This window comes from Cannabis sativa, chromosome 4 (genome assembly GCF_029168945.1).
Source record: "Cannabis sativa cultivar Pink pepper isolate KNU-18-1 chromosome 4, ASM2916894v1, whole genome shotgun sequence".
Lineage (NCBI taxonomy): Eukaryota > Viridiplantae > Streptophyta > Magnoliopsida > Rosales > Cannabaceae > Cannabis > Cannabis sativa.
Genome location: NC_083604.1, coordinates 35,777,872 through 35,799,495, shown reverse-complemented (window position 1 = coordinate 35,799,495; position 21,624 = coordinate 35,777,872). Strand labels below are relative to the sequence as shown.

The following is a 21,624-nucleotide window of genomic DNA, read 5'->3' as shown; positions in this document are numbered from 1 at the left end:
AGAAGCCATTATGAAGACCCACGCTCTTTATGTCATAGAAGTAGCTAAACTCCTCTACTGACGGAGCCCTATGGGCATACTCCATGTACATCGCATAGAAGGCTAGAACAGTGCGATAACTGTTGGGTGTTAGCTGAAAAGGCGATACGTCATAACGTCTGAGAATGGCTGCGACGAAAGGATGAAATGGGACCGATACACCACATCGAAGAATGGGTATTGAGATGACCACGTCCTCTGTAGGGATGATCGCAGGGTTGGTGAACGGAAGATGTGCTCTCTGAGAGGGTTTGGGACTTTGAAACGCGAGTCGCAACAAATTCAACCTTACGAAGGTGGTGAAGTCAGATTTGACGACTCTCGAGACTAGGTCTTCGCATGAGAAAGGTTCGTTCAATTGGGAGTCGTCGACCGAGTCCGTCCCACTCCCTTCCGCTTCCTCTTCTTCCCCACCTGATTCGCGGACTGGAGTAGTCCATTCCTCCTCCACCTCCTCGACCTCGATGTCGGGAGCGTGTCTCGTATGGATGAGGTAGTCGCGTGCTGACACTGTGGATTCGCTATCTCGGATATCGATTGTCCGGGTTCGGCGAGCTCTGTACCATCCTCTCGATGTCTACGGAAGACATCGGACCTAACTCTATCTCCGCAGCCTCCATTTCGGAGATGTCCGTAGGGAGAAAGCGTCTCTCTCTTGTGACGACTCCCGTCAAAAGCGCGACCTCTGAGCCGAGCCGCTGTCGTCCGATAGATCGCTCATCCGAAAGATAGAAGATCTTTTCAGCGTGATGGATGTGTGAAAAAATAAAGGTAAGTGATCTCACCCGCGAGAGTATAAAAGTCGCATTCGACAAGAAAGTCGAGCTCAATGCGAACACGACCCTCCTATCGGCATGCAAGAAGAAATGTAACTATCTTTGGGCGAGTAATTCACGCATCCTCGGTTGTGCGGTATACCTCCGAAACGCTGGGCGTATCCCGGTGACTCGGAGTATGCATTTTCGAGCATAACCCTGAAGTTACTGGGAGACACCCACCGTTTCGAGACAACCTACCAACCAAAGAGTACGATCATTCGAGTATTAACGCACGTCAACAAATGGCTGGGTGTATCTCAGTATCTCAAGGGACATATAATCACATATATAGCCATTAGAATACTGTGACATACCCACCATTTGGAATGGCAATTAATACTCTCACCACTCAGCCCGCGACATGTAAAGATTCTAAAAGGTCTAGTCAACAGTTAAGCGGAAATAAGTCTTGGAAATATGCGATTATTCAAGTTGTTCAACCGAATACCCGCGAACATTCAAATTGTTCATCCGAATGTCCGCGAGCATTCGAGACGTGAATCAGTGCCTATGAATTGTATACGGTTATGTCAGTTTACAGGTCCTACACTATGAATATTACCCAGTTTCATTGACCCAAAACACATAAATACCCACTAGCATACACTCCTAAAAGTTTTCAAAAACATCCAAACCCAGAAAACAAAGCACATTTTCTCCAAAAACAGAAAGCGAAAATGCAGTGATTTAGAAGCTAACCTTTAGTTTTGATTCCTGCGGTTATTCTCGATCACTTCTGAGAATGGAAATGTTGTGGAAAGTGGCGAGAAAATGCGGGAGTGGATTTTGTACGAAGTGTATGCCTTTGGAGGGAAGTTAAGAAAAGAGGGAAAAATGGGAAATTTGATTCGTATCAAAGCGTTTAAATACCCATATCCCTTATTAATTGGGATCGTGACACGTGGCAGTCAGAATGCCTAAGGTCGCCCAATCTAACGGCCAATTATGGCCACGCCTACACGAAAACCGAAGGGTTTTGTGACGTGGCATCCTAGAGATAATGAAAATTAATCATTACGGTAGTCATTTTTCGAAACCCTCGATGGGACAACCAAAAGGTCACCTCCTCGTGACAACCTTTCACCTGTCTCTCGAGCAATAGTTTCCCTCAGTGACCGCTCTAGTCACGTCGCGAAACTAGGGGCATGTGTTATAGTGAGATTTCTCTCACCTAGAAACTCGAGACCAGACTCCTCTTTAAAAGGACACGTGTATTCAGATTCCCAATGGAAGCTGAAATGTCCGTGAGAGACTTCTCGAAGTTTAGACCTCGCCCAGGATAAAACCAGCGAGATATTGCGGGTGCGACCTAATTCACACCGCATAACCATAATCCTCATCATGCGGGGTAGACCCAGCTCGCATATGTCAGAACATGCGCGAGTGTCTCCCTCTATACCTCCGCGACGAGTATGGAGACCGATGCCCTATGAGGCAGTTTTGGTCCCAGCGACCCAACGGTACTAACAGGACCAATATAAGTTCGCATGTCCAGATGTTACCAGCTTCAACATGCGACGTCTACAACGGGCGATTACTTAAGGACGCAGACGTTCCAAACGTATGTGCGATCCTACGAGCTCAACAGACGGAACATGAACGGTCAACTCGCAGATGCGAAAGACGCATACGTTGATGAATTCAGTAACTGTGATACATTTATTAATGTTAACGTTGTTTGAGTTTAGTCATTGCAATTCAATGTGTAAATAATGGATTAACAATAAATGTGATCCTCATGTAACCGATTGGGCACCTGCTTTGTATATAAAGGGGTGATCCACCGTGAAAATGCACCTACGAATCCCTTGCTACAGTGGACTAAGCAGAACGAAATCGTCGAACCACTATAATTCACCGTCTCATTTATTTTTCCAGCTTTGTTGTTTACTCTCGCATTCCTATTCGAGTACTCGCCATTCTAGGTTGAATACTCGCATTTGTCATCTCTCAAATAATTCTCTCTTTTACCAGTTAAATTGTACTTTTTGGTGTTGCGAAATATCAGTAACAACATGATGTATTTGACTTGTTTATTAAGACTTTTGCTTATTAAGTTAGATTTGTGTTATATTTTTATTATGGGATCATGAAAATTAAGTTTGTTTTGGATTAAACTATTGTTTATTATTGGATTATTAGGTTTTAATTTATATTTTTCATATATTTTTTCTTTTTAATGAAATCACCCTAAATAGTGGCTAAAATGGATTGGATTCATCCATTGGATGGATCCAATCCAATCCAATAAAAAACCAGTTAAAGCATCCAATGGATGGAACCGATCCAATCCAATACATCCATTAGATCGGATTGGATCGGATCGGATCGGATGACTCAATTCAATTAGATTGGATCAGATAGCAAAATCCAATATCTAATAAATAATTGAATTGGATCGGATGACTCTAAATCCATTGGATGTGATCCAATTCCTCAACCAAACGCGACCTTAATTCTTTAACTACATATTTTCCTTCTTAAATTGCAGGAAGGGGACCCAATGTGTTGATCTCATTTAAGATCCTTCAAACTTTCAAGTGATTCGGTATTTTATAGAACATCTCGTAACGTTTAACCAAAATAATTTATGAAAATGTCAATCCTATTATTTATTATTTTTTCTCAAGTAAAGAACATTAAACTAGTATTTTCCTTTTATTAAAAAATAAATGACAAAAGTGCAGCTTTTATGCATTGTCTAACATAGATGACAAGGTTATCAGCTGTCTGGTCATTACACAGTCCACAACTGTATATATTTTTATTATTTGTTTTATTGTAGAATTACTATTATATCTTACAAAAACATCAAAGTGTATCTTGGTGATTAAAAAATTCATCCCCACCCCACATCTAGTTATTAGTTACAGCATAATTTCAAACTTTTCTTAGCTGGGTCCAGTCATGGTTATAATCATTTTTCCCGAAAGGAAAAGCAAGGAAATATTGTCTTAATAAATCAGCATTTGAAGAAGAGGGGAAAAAGTATATATAGTAAATTGGTAAATACTGAGTGAGTGTTTGAGGTCAGATTTCCCTCTCAGTTCCCACCCCATTGATTGCGATTTTATACTTAACTTTTCAGCATTGGTTTAGTAATTGGGCCCATAATTTGATTCAAAAAACAACCACCTCTCCTCTCTTTCTTCTATGTTCACTCTAGGCGGGCACCAGGATGCGCACTACGCCCACACCTTAAAATGTAAAACACAAGACAGACACGACTGCCCGCGTGAGTGACATGGCATATCCCCTAATGCGTATTACGCATCCTTCGTCATCAGTACATTTCAAAATCCTTCATTTTTTTTCTTAATAAATAAATAAATAAAATATTTATATTTTTTTTAATGATAAAAACAACAATGTTACACCTAATTCCCCTCCAATTTATTGTCCTCTAGTCTCATTCTCTCTCTTCCCTTGGGGATTCTCTCTCTCCTCGCAACTCCAGCTCCGCTCCATGGAGCTTCGCTGTTCTTGTGGTTTTTGTCTAGGGTTGTTCTTGTGTTCTTGAAAGGACTGGATTTCTTGTCGGAAAATTTGGCAGACGATGAGGTGAAATTTTGAGTTTTGAAGTGGTAAATATTTGACCGATTTCAGGGCCTAAAAAGGAGGCAATTTAGGGTTTAGGGGTGAAAATTGCCGGCGGATTTGACAATGCCGGCGCATAGATCGAAATCAGAGAAGCATGAGCCTGCGAAGCAGCTACGGCGGGACCCTTATGAGGTCCTTAGCGTTTCTAGGAACTCGACTGATCAGGAAATCAAAAGCGCTTACCGCCGAATGGCGCTCAAGTACGTAATTTTTTTCTCCATGTTTTTTTTTTCTTTTTTCCTTTTTTAAATGATGTAGTACTTTTGGTGTAAATAATAAATAAATGGATAATCAAATATTTTGGAGCTTTAAAATTTGGGGTAGTATTTGATTTTTGTGGATAAGAGTTGAAGATAGTATTTTTCTCGCATGTTCTCTTGGAAATATTGCAATTGTTTACGATGACATTTGTTTGGATTTAGTTTCATTTTAATTCAAATCGTTGTTGTCATTAAATTTTAAACTAGAGATAGCTCCTTATACCAGTGAATAAAATAAAATAAGGAGTTTGTATATTTTTTTCCTCATTTTTTTCTTCTTAAATTCATACCGCAACTAGAAATAACACTTTCTTAAAATGGATAAAGTATGATTCATGGCTGAAGATTTTGGTCTTCCATGTAGTCTTTTGGTATTGCTTAAGGCAGCTCACTTACATTTTGTGCTTAATTGTAAGCGGCTTAAAAGTAGCTTTTCAATAGACTACCACGGGTCAGTTTGGTTAATAAGCTTTTTACCTAAACAAAAACTCATTATTGAGCAATTTGTGTAAAAGTGAACCAAGATATAAGCTTAAACTATGTCGCTTCATCTTTTCAATTGTACGGGAATCTATTTCAGCTTTCAGTTTGTTAAAATGCTTAATGGAACTAGTTCTCGCCCTATGCCGTGTGATGCATAAAATTAGAAGTTACCTTGTTTGAGGGTTGATGCATAAGGACCGCTAGCTAGTTAACACTGTCAAATTTGTCAGAGAAGTTCTGCCCTGTTGTGGGAATTTGAAGAGATGGAGCTCTTATGAGCATTACAGCGTCAAGCGGATTGGGAGAAAGTTCTTTACAATTATGAGTTTTGAACTTCAAGTAGAACTGGACCAATGTACATTTTCGGTTACATCCTCTTTTCAAGTCAATAGGCCACAGTAGGCATGTGGTTTGCTCCCACAAGGTCTGAGGTTCGAGTCCTTCCTGGGTACTTACATAGCAATTGTTATAGTTCCTGGTTCCTAAATATTGTAGAGTTAGGTGGGGATCCTACAAAAAATTAAAATAAAATAAGCCACAGTAGATTCTAATAGCCTATGGATTGTTTTTGAGTCATAATATTTTATCATATTCACTATTTGTTTGTGTGTGGTTTTTCTTTTTCCTTCGATGTTGTTGATATTGTCAAAATGCCCCGGGCTCTTAAACTTGTTGGCTAGATAGCTAAAGTCATAGGTCTTGCTCTTAGGACTGTATAATGAGAATTATTCTGTAACTAATTAAAAACAAATGACTGCAGGTATCATCCTGACAAGAATGCAAATGATCCTCAAGCATCAGATATGTTTAAGGAGGTCACATTTTCCTATAACATCTTGTCAGATCCAGATAAAAGGCGTCAGTATGATACAGCTGGGTTTGAGGTATAATACTAAAGCTAAGATATTTAAATAAATTGATTTCACTAGCCAGAATCATTAGCTTCATTGAGGAATTTATGGTTTGTTTTTATGATGAAATTGATGTCTAAGGCTGTTATAATATTACTTCCTAGGCTGTTGAAGCAGAGAGTCAAGAGTTGGAGCTGGATCTTTCAAGTTTAGGAGCTGTTAACACCATGTTTGCTGCCCTTTTCAGGTTAGCAGAGCTTACTAGTTTTTTTTCAGATTTTTTCATCCTAAATATTTTTTAAAATTTGTGATTACTCTTCTTATGAGTGCTGCACCTCGTGTCACAAATTACAGTAAACTAGGGGTTCCAATTAAGACCACTGTGTCAGCTACTGTCTTGGAGGAGGCACTTAATGGATCGGTCACTGTTCGTTCTCTTCCACTGGGGCAACCTATATCCAGAAAGGTGGGAGTCCTTTTGTTTAAAAACAGTCATAATTTTTTCTTTTCTTTTATTTTGTTATAAGATTATATTTTCTATTAGGTTGAAAAACAATGTGCCCACTTCTATGAAGTGACGGTTACTGAAGAGGAAGCTCAAGCTGGATTTGTTTGCCGAGTGCAGTCATCTGACAAAAGCAAGTTTAAGGTTGATTTATAAATATGTTGCAGAACTTTTGCATGGAGTTTAGTCCCTTTTGTTATATCAGACCCTTGTTTTTTTATTGGTGTTGTATTTTTTATTTATGCTTTTCAGAATTTTTACCAGATTACGCCCTTATATGTTTTTCCTTTATTCATTTATTTTTCTTTCAGTTATTGTATTTTGATAAGGATGTGAATGGTGAGGGAAGTGGTGGATTAAGCCTTGCCTTACAGGTACTTTTAAACAATTTTTTTTTGTATGTACATTTTGTTGTTTGTGGGTCGTACATTGATTGTCTACTTCAGAACTATCTCCTAGTTTGTTGTTGATGTAGGTAAGACCATAGGTTATATTTCTTATTCTGGACCAATATCAGTCTACTTTAATTATGGCCCTTATTATTTCATTAAGGTGGCATTTGGTTGGGAGGAAAGAAAATATAAGAATACGACTGGGAATGGGAATAAAATTTAAAATGCATAAAAAAAAATTGATACAAAAATCATTAAATTTTTTCTCTTGTTATATTGGAATGGTCTTTCCTTCCTTTTTAAAATGGAATAGTCATTCTACCAAAATTCCTTCGGTTTTAAAATGGCATAGTCATTTCACCAAAATGGTGGAAAGAGCATTCCATTGGAAAGTCATTCCAATACTTTATAATGCAACCAAACAAAGGAATGAAATGAAAATTGTTTCCTTTCCATTCCATTCTATTTCATTATCTCCAACCAAACGCCACCTAGGTGTCTATCTTACATATTTTGTTTGTTATTTTAGGAAGACAGTGCAAAAACTGGAAAGGTTACGTCAGCTGGGATGTATTTCCTTTGTTTTCCCGTGTATCGATTAGATCAGACAGTTAACTCGGTATGCTGTTCTTGCATTTGGCATTTCCTTTACTTCAGTTTTCTGTTGCTAGATTCTTTTGGTCTTCACAAACTTAATTCATTCATTTATGTTTCTTGAAACTTTTACATCAGGTAACTGCTTCAAAGGATCCTGATGCTGCTTTTTTCAAAAAGCTAGATGGGTTTCAACCATGCGAGATAACTGAGTTGAAGGCGGGCACCCACGTGTTTGCTGTTTATGGTCTGTCCATAGATTCATTGTACAGTAGATTATTATGCTGTGTAATTTTGCACTAATTCTGTCAGACTTTGTATTATGAAAATTTCTTTCAGGTGACAATTTTTTTAAAAGCGTAAGCTACACTATAGAAGCACTTTGTGCAGAGCCGTTTATAGAAGAAAAAGACAATCTAAGGGCTGTAGAATCAGAAATACTAACAAAGAGGGTGGAGCTGTCAAAATTTGAAGCCGAATACAGAGAGGTTTGGACTTGATATAGAGCATGCGTAACTTGTATGCAAATGTTTAAATTATGCATTCTCAGAGATTTTATGCTATATTTTGATAGGTTCTGGCCCAGTTCACCGAAATGACCAATAGATACGCGCAAGAAATGCAAGAGGTAAGCGTAGCTTCTGTAAATCTATTTGTTGTGACTTTGTTTAAGAATTACTAGCACATTAGCAACTGAACAGAATCTTGATTCCCTGCTGTATCCTGTATCTTTTATTTCCTTAAATTGTCTCTTCACTTCATATTTAAACACAGATTGATGACCTTCTCAAGCAAAGGAATGAGATACATGCCTCGTATACTGCTGCACCTCCAATCAAACGGAGTTCCAGTAGAAGCAGGAGTAAGGGCACAACCAAGGAGGAGGTTAAAGAAGATGGTGAAGAGAGAGAAAAGAGATCAACTTCAAGAGATCGACCCAAGAAGAAAAAGTGGTATAACATTCATCTAAAAGTTGACAAGAGGAAGCCATGCTGATATCATGTGAGAGTTTTGAGACCCTTTCTGTTAAAACGAATTGGACCTTCCCCTTTTTCATTTAGGCTTATAGGACGTTGGGGTTTAGTTTAAGTTCCACAGGGAAAGCTCATTTGTTTGGGGTGATCTCACATCCATGCAGACCTAGTACAAGGTGGAGTTCGAGTCTCAGAGAGACATTCAGAAGAAAATGGCGCTTTACTACAGACAACAACTCGTTATTGTAAAATTCTTGTATTTTTTGATGTCTTTGTTTATTTTTCCTTGGTATTCCGCATCTATTACACATGTAAATCTCGTAAATTATTCATGGGAGGCCCATACGTTGCCTCATTTATTTCTTGTATTTTTGGGATAAGGAAAGTGGAGAAATGTGCCCGTATGTCTTTAACTCATATGTAGTATTAGCTTCTTATCGTCTTACAATTTGCTGTAGTTATTAGAAAGCCAATCATTCTATTTTTTTTTTTTTTTTTTTTTTTTTTTTATGTTTTAAGGTTATTAATCATTTTCGCCCCATATTTACACTTTTCTCGACTTAATCCTGATTATTGGTTCCATGTATTGAAAGATGTATTCATCTCTACCTAGTTACTTTGATGATCAGCAATATTTTGGGTGACGGATAAATTGCCAACCCGACTTGCGTTGTAAAAACTAACAGTTGCTATCAATTGAAAAAGGTTATAACAGTACTTTTTTTTTGCTAAACTAGGTGGGTGATAACAGTACTTACCACATAAAAATGCAAACCTCCTATTTTCTGAAGCGGTTACAGTTAAAAACATGGTAAAATATTCCTCCATGTTTCTTATGTAATTTAATTTGTAAAGAAGAAAAAATGTTATAACAAGATAAATAAAAACGAAATGCGAGGGGTCCTCTTGTGTTTTGAATTGAGATTAAGCAGTTTTCAAATTATTAAAGGCATCACATCTACGTCTCACCTCTCCCTTCCTACCCGTCTTAATCTTATAAACACTAAGCTTCTCCATAGCATGAGCAAAATCCTGAAAGAACTTGGTCTGGTTGGTAGCGTACAAGTCCACGTGAGGCCTAGTTCTCTTGTCCACAGCCAAAGCTTGGTCCGAAGCCAACAGCGCCAGCCCTCTCTGCAAGTTCTTGTAGTACATGTTATCGAACTTGTTGGGTGTCATCACATCGTTGAAAGCCGACATCGATGGGTCCTTGGTGTAATTTGAGCAAAGTTTCCTCAACCCTTCTGCGTATTTGGGATTGTAAGCCGGATCAACCTTAGTTTTTTTACTAAAATTGTAGATTCTATTGCTAAATTCCGAGCAATGCGCGAACCCAATTGTGTGTGCGCCGACCAATGCCACCATCTCTTGCACGGTGAATTTCTTGGAAGCGAAAAGGGCAATGAGCTGCGTCAATGGCATCTTCGGCCTTGGAAGTTTCCCTTCTACTAATTCAGCTTTCGACACAAGTCCGTCTTTCCGGCCGAGCCTAACGGGATAATAAGGCCCGCCTTCAATGGTGATCAAGTCCCGGGCAGCAGTTGCTAGAATATCTGAGCACGACACAATGCCGGGACATTGAAGCTCAAGAGCGGTCTTGATACGCGTCACGACGTCAAAACCATCGCCGGAGAGAGAGAGGTTGTTTTCAGCATCTCGCTCAGCCTTGTTGAAGGCATTGGAGGCGATGAGGATGGAGGCGTCGCAGCCTTCGACGAGGCAATCATGGAAGAGGAGGCGGAGAGTGGCGGCAGCTGTGGTTGGGACCACCGATTGCTTTTCCTGTACAATCTGCCGTACGATGTCGGGGAATTTCGGGCAGCTTTTTTGGTAGTAGTTTGGGGTGAGCTTTGATAGTGTTGTGGAGGGAAAGAAGGTGAGGATAGGGAGGGAGAGGGAGAGGAGTAAGGGAATGAAATAGGAAGAAGCCATGGCTCGCTGTCTTGGGAGATTAGAGAAATGGGAATTGAGCTTGCTTTTCTTTTATGGGTTCGTTTCTTTTGGAAGTTGGAGTTAAGAAAATAAGGAGATGGGATTGTGGAGGAGAGGGTTTATAGGAGAAAGAATGTTTATATTTGGATTTTGGAGGGAGAGGAAGAGAGTCATTTTCTGTCCATGTACTCGGAATGTTTTGCATTTCCCCTCCTACGTATGTATATATATTATATTTATATATAAAGCCATGGCCAACTCGAACCAAGGAGTTAAAACTTTTTTGTATGTTAATTTAAAAGAACTAATTAAATGTTTCAAAAAAAAAAAGAACTAATTAAAGGAATGAAAAATATGTTCGTATTCCTTAACTAGAAATGATCAGGTACAACTAGAAAGCATTGCATATAATTAAGGGAATGATGACCACAATACACGCGCGTCTCCTTAGTACAGAAATATAGAAAAGATTAATACAACAAGTTACTGCATACAATTGGAGAAATAATGCTCTAATTATAGAAATTTTTACATTATACTTAACTGTATAAAATATTTATATATACATTAGAAGATTTTTTTTCCACTTTTTATACTTGAAAAAAAATAAAAAGTACGTTGAGACATTTTATCTATTTTTTTATTTAGCACTTGAGAGATGAAAATAGATAAATTTAAGGATAAGGGTTGTATTTGGTTCGGCCTTAAAAAAAAATTAAACAACTAAAAATGAGTTAAATATGAGTTTTTAAATGACCAACCAAACAAACCCTGATCGGTGAAGTATTGATCTTCTATCCTACTTTGATATAAGGGTCGTGTTTGGCTTATCCTGAGAAAATATATTTTTCAAGCCTGTACCTCACCTGTGCCAACTGAGACTTAATAAAAACCGAAAAATCGAGATAAAAAGTCTTATGTAAGCAAATAAAAGTAAGAAACCCCTATCCTGTTCACGAACCCTAGATAGTGGTGGTCATCTCCACCTACGGAAGAAACCCTATTCTCATCCCAGAACAGAGCATGCACATACAATTCAAAACAACAAATTCAAAAAAATGCATTCCATAAATGAAAATAGCATACTTGATGTTGATAATGGAGATGTTAAGTTGATTATTGTTGGGTTTGTCTCAGGAAGTTGATTGCACCTTTCTCGAAGATGAGAAGCTGCGACAATCAACGAGTCGATTTTTGCTCCAAAATCCAAGCTTGTGATCTCCTTTGTTGTAGCCGTCCTAATCAATGGAGAAGGAAGATGAGGGTATTCTCATGATCTAATTCTCAATAGTAAGTGAAGACAGAAGTCCACGACATTTTCCAAATTGGTAAAAAGGGATTCTCCTTGAAGGCGATTCGAAGTTTTGGGAGTGGTAAGAAGATTTGTGTGATTTGAAAGATTGAAAATTTGGAAAAGAAGATAAAAGTGGTAACTGAAGGTCACCAGGGTTATTTATACCCAAAAAGGCGATCTACTTGAAGAAGTTAGGGGAAACCACGATTTATTCTCCAAAAGCACACCTTCTATCCAACAATCAGGGAGATGTACAATCTATGTGTATCCTAGCTTTTAATGCTCGCCATAATAAAGGCATGAAGCAATGATGAAGATTATCCTTTTCTGAATTTCATTCTAGAAATTGAACACCTGTCAAAGCATAGTCGTTCTTGGAAGATGACTCCTCGATAGTCGCGCCTTGTCACACACTCGACTGCCACGTGGACATATCATTATCACAAGTGGAAGTTAGCTTCCGTGGATGAGTAGCCTGTGAAATATCACTACTTCGTTCTCCAATTTCCATAAGTCCAAATTAAGAGATTAGAGCAAGCTATGACCACGTGCAATATTCTGAAAGCTTGGGGGTAAATGTTATCCGTATTTTCGGCATTGAACACGCGGATTCCAAGTCAGAATTTAAGACCCATCAGTGGGACCATCATTAATGATAAAGTGGGCCAAGCCTAATAGCCCACTCTATTCGTAAGTGTTGAGGCTAGCTTGAAAGATCAAGGTGTGGATTCTTCAATCAAGTTCTTGGATTGAATGTTCGATTGTTATACGAAAAGAATCAAGGATACTCTAATAGGCATCAAGAGGTAATTAAATTTCTTTCAATAAGTTGGATTTAATCTATATACATTATGTTGAGATTTTTGGAATTATGGTTCATATTGGATAAAAATTATTTTATCAAAATTTTGCTTCCGCTTTTATAACTCTAATATAGACCATAAAAATTAACAATTGAGAGGACGACTTCCTCACATTTCCAAAATTTTTAGTCCTTACCGAAGCAATAGTTTTACTTTAAGTCTTCTGATATCATTTACAGAGACACTAAAGAGATCTCTACTAGAGTAGAGATCTCGTCTGTTGTAATCACTCAAACAGACTTGTGAGAACATAAATCTGGTGTATTTGAGTATTAATCAATAAAAATAACAAGTGGACTAGCCCATTACTCTCACATCTAAAGGGTGAACCATTATAAAAATCACTATCATATAATCTGAGTCTAATCCTTATAGTTTATAATATTCTTAGATTAGTTGATGAAAAATCACATCAACACGCATCAGCAGAAATAATTGGAAAAACAGTGTAAGGTAGACAATCTATATTTATATATATGTTGAGGTAAAGGAAATGTGAATCGTCATTTGATCTTTATGGGAAAATTTTGCTTTATTCTTGTTTTTAAGCACAAAATTAAACGATAGGAGCTATTTATTTTTCACGTGATCCGGGGATGTGCATCCCATTTGGACAGCAGTACCAGTACATTCAGCTTTTTCTGTTTCATTACTCTCAGATTTAACCCACAAAGTTAAACTTATAATACTCGTTTATTGTAAAATTAGACACGTATATTTCTCTCAAAGTCATGCTATATACTAGTTTACTAAATGTTGTTGTGTTAATAAATGCCGGCCCTGTTCATAAATTCCAATATTTCATTAAACAATTACAGCTGTACTATTAGACATTGATCATGTCATGGAAAGTTCATCAAAAGAATTCATTAAAATATATACGAACTCATAAGTTTAGAAAGGAAAGAACATAAAAAAGATAACATGTAACATAAACAATGACATAATAAGAAGGCATGTACATGTACATGTATAAGTATTATTATTCCGAGAAATGTATGGTAAGATGAAAAACAGAATAAACTTCTGGAAGAGAAGAAAGAAAGAAAGAAAAGAGCTCAGGCTCTTTGCCAGAATGCAAGAAAGGGGAAAGCAAGAGCAAAAACTCCGACCATGAAAGAGGGATACGCGATGCTGCCATGGTTGGCACCATGATCATGAGGCTGAGGCGAAGGAGTCATGTCCATGCCAGGGGTGTGATTGTGACCTTCGTGTGCAGCAGCCACCAGGAAACATAGGGCCAAACAAGCAACCAAAGAAGCTAAATTGACCTGAAAACCCATCTCTCTTAGTGATTAGTTTATGTCTTTCGTCTTAAAGAGAAATGTTATTTTTATTTTCTTTATGGTTTATGTTATTTCCACTAAGGAGGCCTTTTATAATGTTAATGTCATTGACTCGTGAGTTTATAGTATTAATAAATTTAGATAACATGTCGTTGGAGGCATGTGTACTACTACTACCACCATTTGCCCTTCAATTATTCCTTTTCTTTTTTTATTTAAGTAAAATATTCGATCAAAATTTTTGTATTATTTATATATAAGAAATGCTTGAATTGTCAACTGTACTACCACTTGTACTATATAATTTTTGTTTTGTTTTGTGTCATGTACTATACTTTGCTTGCATGCTTGGTGAGAAGATGAAAATAGTAATATTCATCCTAAACTTGAGTATAATGAAGAAGATGTTAGACTTTTATTTGGGCTTACATTAAATTTTATTGGTTTTATTAAAACTTGGGTTGATTGGATAGTTCTTTGCTGTGTTAGCCCATGTTGTTGGTGATCAATTGTTAATGGGCTTAGCATCTGTGAGTAAAGTCTAGGTGAAGCGAAGTATGTGGCTTTTCAGTGATCGAAGCCTTTGATGAGCGAGCCCACCTAACTAGGGTTTGTAATCTAAATCACTCCCTAACTCTATAAATACATATTGTCTCATCACAATTGTATACCTTTTGATAATCAGAGAAAATAAACTGCTTTCGATTTAGAGATCTAGGGAGGAAGACTTAGTTGATAGTATTGCACTATCAAATTGGAGTAACTGCTGTGGATCAATCAGAGATAATTGCTATGGATCAATCAGGTACACATACCTAATTATTATATCTTATTATTGTGTTCTATGTTATATACAAATAGATCTTGGGTTAATTGTTAATTTATATAACATGTGGTATCAGATTGCCTATTGTATATGATTTAGAACCTATAATTAGTATAATTAATTTGCATGTGTTAATTATCCATAATTACATATGAATTTCGTTATTATTTTATGTGCAATTTTTTGTTTATTAATCTTAAAACTTTAGGGGTTTTGTTTATCATTAAATTCTCGTTCTATTGATATATTATATGCATGAAATCATTATGTATATTAAGAGAATTTTAATTTTAAAGTTTTAGGGTTTATATGATTATAATGTGAAATTATAATTGTGTATTTTGATTTTATGGTTTTTACTCTAAAATTGATTATAGATATCTCATTATTAATTGTTTATGAATGTTCTTAAATGATTAATTTTGTATTGTAATTAAGTTTGATATTCCAAATCAATTTTTTTTTTATGTTCTTTATTTTTGGATAACTTTTCTTTAGATCTATTGTTTTTTAGCAATTAATAGCCGAAATTAGACACTTAGATTGATTAGAAATCGATTCCCGAACAAAACCCATCAAGAATCGCGTGTTTTCGTCGATTTTTTGGCCGGAAACGGACTTGATCAGCCGAACCGGTCGTCGACCCGAATTGTGCAACCGCCGGAGCTTGAAGACAACTCCCAGCCGCGAAGCCCACTCGCGCAGGCGGCGCGTGGGGGCGCGTGGGGCCGGCTGGGAGGTCCGTTTTCGACGATTTTTTTTTTCAGCGTTATTAGAATTTAATTTCTGATTTTTCTATGATTTTTAATTAATTTTTTGACGCCGTTTAATAATTATTATTATTTTAATGATAATTATGCAGTTAAAAAATTATTAAAAATAATTTTTGATGATTTTTCAAAATCCGTAAATCATAGAAAAATTTTTGGGTTTCTTCTCGTTCCATAAGACATAGTCACTCTCTTGTTTAATTTATCTTGACTATGTAATCTCCACCAATATTCTTTATTTCACATTTTTCCATTAATTGTTGTTCTAAAGTTATAAAACTTGATTATTTGATATAAAAATAATGTGTTATGGTGGACACTTTATTTTTTTATTATCAATATAATAAAAGCAATTATATATCTCTTTTGGAAATTTGGTTGAAAATTATTAATTTTCAATGATTGTTTTATCACCAAATTTCACATGTTGAAGAAAATATTATATTTTTGGTTGACTATATGTGTAATTACTTGCCCAAAGGTAGTATTTACATATATTAGTTCACATTCCATGAAGTGAGTTAATATTAAATGTATATATTTTAATTATTTGCCCAAAGGTAATAATTTAAATATATAAATTTATTATTATTTTTTTGCTTGAATTAATACATATTTTTTTAAGAAATTTATTTGCCCAAAGGTAATAAAATTCTTAAATGATATGTATTTTTTCTTTGTTGTTAACTTCATGAAGGTAGATCATGTGTGTGTTATATTCTCACCCCAAAGGGGAGTTTATAATGACTGAGTTGATTCTACAATATTTTCTAATACATTGCTCATATTGCTTATTCAAGTTTTAATTTTTGAATTTTCGGTCTCCTTTTACGTGAACAACAATAATGCTTCCATCCATATTTTGAATGCTTCCAACTACAAGACATGGAAACGAGATGTGGAATTTACTTTAGGCATAATGGATATGGACTTGTGCCTACGAGAAGAAAAACTCGTCGAACTTACTCGACTCCGGTAAGACAATGCCGAGAGAACTCATCATGCACAATGGGAAAAGTCAAGTCGACTTAGTCTTCTTACTATGAAAAGATCCATTCCTGAACATCTATTGAGTGGTTTGCCAGACACTACAAATGCCAAAGAGTTTTTCAATGCGGTAGAAAAATTATACGACACTGGTGAAAACGCTGAAGCTGGACATCTTATGGATGAAATGACAACCATTAAGTATGATGAATTAAAAGGAGTGCGAGATTTTATTCTGAAATTGGTGAATGTTCAGTCCAAGTTAAAAGATCATAATATTCCTCTCCCTGACTCTTTCATTATTCATCGAGCTCTTCATGCTCTTCCCCGCCTCTTTCACCTTATCAAGACAAACCTACAACACTTACAATCAAACATGGACTATCGGGGCCGACCTAATTTCTCGAGTGTGTGGTCGAAGAAAGCAAGCTTAAAAGGGAGAAGAATGAATCTCGCTAACTATGTTTCTCACCTCGAAGCCCAACAAAGGAAAAGGAAAATTCAAGAATAAAAATGATGGTGCTACAAAACAATGGTAATGGTAAGGAGCATAAGAATAAACAGAAGAATAACAACGGAAAGTCCAAATACTATAATGTGAAGTGTTACTTTTGTGAAAAATTGGGGCATCGGAGAATGATCGTCACAAATTTAAGACTTGGTTAGAAAAGAAGCAAGCACAATCGTGTAATCCATTGGCATGTGTTTGTTTTGAATCTAATCTAGTTGATGTTCCTATTGATTCTTGGTGGTTAGACAAAGGTGGTGCTACCGTTCATGTTTCGCTTCCTTACAGGGGCTAAGGGATCTCAGGAAGCCAAGTGAGAGGGAGTCCAAGCTTAAAGTGGGCAATGATGTTGGAGTTGACGTTATCTATGTTGGAACATTTATTCTTGAATTACAGTCTCGTGATAAGATTATTCTGAACAATACTTTTTATGTTCCTACTTTTAAAAGGAATTTAGTTTCGCTTCCGCTTTTGGTTAAACAAGGATATTCTTTTCATTTTGCAAATGATAATGTTGACATTATGCTTGACTCTCGAATTATTGGAAATTGCTTTTATTCTGATGGTCTTTACAAGTTGTCATTGGCTCCTTTAGATTCCTCTTTTAATGTTGTGAATACTGTGGGTAAAAGACCTCATATTAAGGAAACATCCTTATTGTTATGGCACAAAAGATTGGGTCATATTTCCGGAGAAAGGGTTGATCGTTTAATTAAGTCCGAAATACTTCCTCCTCTCGATGCTTCGATTGGGATACTTGTGTTGATTGTACTCGTGGAAAATTGACTAAAACAAGAAAGAAGGCCGCAAATCGCAGCCAATCTTTATTGGAAATTATCCACACAGACATCAGTGGTCCTTATTCAACCACATTGTGCAGAAATAAGTATTTTATCACTTTTATCGATGATTTTTCTCGTTATGGATTCACCTATTTAATTAAAGAAAAATCTGACGCCCTTGATAAACTCAAAATTTTTCGAAATGAGGTTGAGAAACAATTAGGAAGAGTCATCAAAGTTGTTCATTCTGATCGTGGAGGAGAATATTATGGTCGTTATACGTAATCTGGACAACACATGGGGCTTTTTGCAGTACTTACAAGAAAATGGTATAGTTGCTCAATACACTATGCCTGGTTCACCTGAGCAAAATGGCGTTGCTGAAAGGAGAAATCGCACTCTCATGGATATGGTTAGAAGTATGATGAGTAGAACAAATCTTCCAGAGTTTTTATGGGGTGAAGCACTTATGACTGCAACTTATATTTTAAATCGTGTTCCCAAGAAATCTTTCCCTAAGACCCCTTTGAGTTGTGGACTGGGCGGAAGCCTAGTCTTAATCATCTTCGAGTATGGGGTTGTCCAGCTGAAGTAAAGATTTATGATCCTAATTTGAAAAAGTTAGATCCGAGAACAAATCGTTGTTATTTCATTGGTTATCCAATGCGCTCAAAAGGCTATCGCTTTTACTGTCCCACTCGTGGTACGCGAATTGTTGAATCTCAGACTGCTAAATTTATGGAATTTGATGTTCTTCTGAAAAAATTCCTTCAACATCTCTTGAAATGGGGGAGTCCTCTAAAGGAATTTGTATTCCTATGTCATTTTCAAGAGATGATAATAGTAGTCTCCATCCTACTCCAGTTGGTAATGCTCCCATTGTTGATGAATATATTGCTCCCGATATCGAAGATGATGAAGGTCCTATTATTGATGAAGGGCCTATTAATGATGAAGCTCCTATTGTTAATGAGAATCCTGTTATTGAAGAAATTCCAGTTGTGGAAGATGTTATTCAAAACAATGATCAACAAGAGAAGTTATTCCGAAGTACCTCTACAGAAGATCTCGAGACAAAAGAAGTCAACAAAGTGTCATGATAATTTTGTTTATCTTGGAGAAGGAGAATATGATATTGATCATTTTGTGGATCCTGTCACTTTTAGTGAAGCACTTAATAGTCCACAATCTTCAAAATGGTTAGCAGCTACGGATGATGAGATCGACTCCATGAAGAAAAATGGTGTATGGGAGCTAGTTTTATTACCTGATGGTTTCAAACCAATAGGTTGTAAGTGGATTTTAAAGGCTAAAAGGGATAAAAAGGGACAGATTGAAAGGTTTAAAGCGCGTTTAGTGGCCAAAGGCTTTACTCAAAGAGAAGGTATTGATTACACTGAAACTTTCTCACCTGTTTCCACTAAAGATTCATTCAGAATTATTATGGCCTTAGTTGCGCATTTTGATTTAGAGTTGCATCAAATGGATGTTAAAACTGCTTTTCTGAATGGAGAATTGAATGAGGAAGTGTATATGTCTCAATATGAAGGCTACAAGGAGAATGGAAAAGAACACTTAGTTTGCAAGTTGAAACGATCCATTTATGGTCTCAAACAGGCATCTCGCCAGTGGTACTTGAAGTTTGACAAGGTTGTGACATCGTTTGGTTTCGTAGAGAACAAGTTTGATCAGTGTATTTATATGAAGATCAGTGGGAGTCGTTATATTTTTCTTGTTCTTTATGTAGATGACATTTTACTTGCCGAGCGGTGATTTGTCATTACTAAATGAGACCAAAAATTTTTACGTCTTCCAATTTTGATATGAAAGATCTTGGAGAGGCATCCTATGTTTTGGGATTGAGATCCATCGTGACAGAATCGAAAAGTTCTTGGCTTATCTCAAGAAGCTTACATTAATCGTGTGCTCAAAAGGTTCAACATGGATTTATGTAAAGTCGGTTCGTTCCTATTCTGAAAGGGGACAAGTTCACTAAGCAGCAATGTCCTAAGAACGACTTGGAAAGAGGAGCAATGAAGAACATCCCTTATGCAAGTGTAGTAGGGAGTTTGATGTATGCTCAGGTTTGCACTCGACCTGACATAGCTTTCGTAGTCAATGTTCTTGGGAGATATTTATCTGATCCTGGCCTTGATCATTGGGTTGCAGCCAAGAAAGTTTTGAGATATTTGCAAAGAACGAAGAGTTTTATGCTTGTGTATAAGCAGGTTGACAATCTTCGAGTTGTTGGTTATTGATTCGATTTTGGTGGTTGTGTAGATGATTTAAAGTCAACTTCTCGGCTATATTTTCACCTTGGCGAGTCTGTCGCCATTTCTTGGAAGAGTGTCAAACTTGAGACTTTGATCACGTCATCTACTATGTATGCCGAGTTTGTTGCATGTTATGGGGCATCTTTGCAAGCTTTGTGGGTTGAAGAATTTTATTTCGGAGATACGAGTGGTTGATTCTATTTCCACACCTATGCTAATCTATTGTGATAATAATCTCGTTTTCTTTTCAAAGAATAACAAGATTAGTAGTGCTTCTAAACATATGGAAATAAAGTATCTCACTGTCAGAGACTTGGTCAAGAAAGGAGACATTGTTATTGAAAATTGCAAGACCGAGTCGATGTTAGCTGATCCTCTAACCAAAGGGTTAAGTGCCGTGCTGTTTAATAAACATGTTGTTAATATGGGCATTTGAGAATCTTTTGATCTTTTGGGTTAGTGGGAGTTTTGTTTTCTGTTTGTTTTTAGAAATTATTATTTATAATTTTCTGAATAAAGTTATGAACTACATTTTATGTTTCAATATTTTATTATTGAATGGATATGTTTTCAATTATGTTTTGTTATATTCTCGAGAATGATTGAATTGAAAGCATGTGGTTCATATTGTTGTGATCATTGTCTTTTAAATTTATTTGCTTATTGACAATGATATGTTGTTGGCTTAATTCTTTAAGCAAGTTTAGTGACACTTACTTATTTTAAGTGGTGTATGTTTAATTTCACCTGGCTTATTTATTAAGCATCACGGTATCGTTGAAATTGAGGACTGATAAGGATATTATGTTATTTTATATTGATCACATGTTGAACATAATTCCTTACCACACTACTAGACTTATTGACCATGTCGACTTAATACTTTGGTATTTGTGATTATGAATGTCTTTTGTTGAGCTAAAAACAATATGACTGTCATAGTTCATTATCAAAGGTTGAATTGGACCGGTATGTTGAGATGCTATCAGAGAACTATCAGTTTTTTAAAGTGGCCACAAATGTTTTTCTGTTGTTCAACCCATGAGTCGTTTTCAAATAAAATTATTTTGATATATAATATATATGTATTAAAATCAATGTAGCCCAAGTGGGAGAATGTTAGACTTTTATTTGGGCTTACATTAAATTTTATTGGTTTTATTAAAACTTGGGTTGATTGGATAGTTCTTTGCTGTGTTAGCCCATGTTGTTGGTGATCAATTTTTAATGGGCTTAGCATCTGTGAGTAAAGTCTAGGTGAAGCAGAAGTGTGGGCTTTTCTAGTTGACTGAAGCCTTTGATGTTGAAGAAATTTCAAACTAGGGGTTTTGTAGCTAAGTCCCCTCCCTAACTCTATAAATACATATTGTCTCATCACAATTGTATACCTTTTGATAATCAGAGAAAATAAACTGCTTCTGATTTAGAGATCTAGGGAGGAAGACTTAGTTGATAGTATTGCACTATCAAATTGGAGTAACTGCTGTGGATCAATCAGAGATAATTGCTATGGATCAATCAGGTACACATACCTAATTATTATATCTTATTATTGTATTCTATGTTATATACAAATAGATCTTGGGT

The 21,624-nt window shown here is 36.4% G+C and overlaps 2 protein-coding genes across 3 annotated transcripts; one reads left to right on the top strand and one right to left on the bottom strand.

Moving 5' to 3' along the window:
* The first annotated feature begins 4,214 nt into the window (after positions 1–4,214).
* LOC115712732 (chaperone protein dnaJ 16) lies at positions 4,215–8,933 on the top strand. Of its 2 annotated transcripts, none has more exons than XM_030641078.2 (11): positions 4,215–4,657; positions 5,961–6,084; positions 6,216–6,298; positions 6,406–6,517; positions 6,596–6,700; positions 6,868–6,930; positions 7,478–7,567; positions 7,681–7,789; positions 7,882–8,030; positions 8,117–8,170; positions 8,317–8,933. In XM_030641078.2, the coding sequence occupies exons 1-11, from the start codon at positions 4,521–4,523 to the stop codon at positions 8,536–8,538; spliced, it is 1,248 nt and encodes a 415-aa protein (XP_030496938.1). In that variant the 5' UTR covers positions 4,215–4,520; the 3' UTR covers positions 8,539–8,933. The 2 variants fall into 2 exon arrangements, with proteins under 2 accessions (XP_030496938.1, XP_060969731.1); XM_061113748.1 differs by lacking the exon at positions 4,215–4,657 and adding an exon at positions 5,436–5,624.
* Positions 8,934–9,212: 279 nt separating this feature from the next.
* On the bottom strand, positions 9,213–10,917 carry LOC115712733 (peroxidase 31-like). The gene has a single exon (XM_030641079.2). It carries the CDS (start codon positions 10,446–10,448, stop codon positions 9,441–9,443), a length of 1,008 nt encoding a protein of 335 aa, XP_030496939.2. The 5' UTR covers positions 10,449–10,917; the 3' UTR covers positions 9,213–9,440.
* Between the last annotated feature and the right edge of the window lie 10,707 nt (positions 10,918–21,624).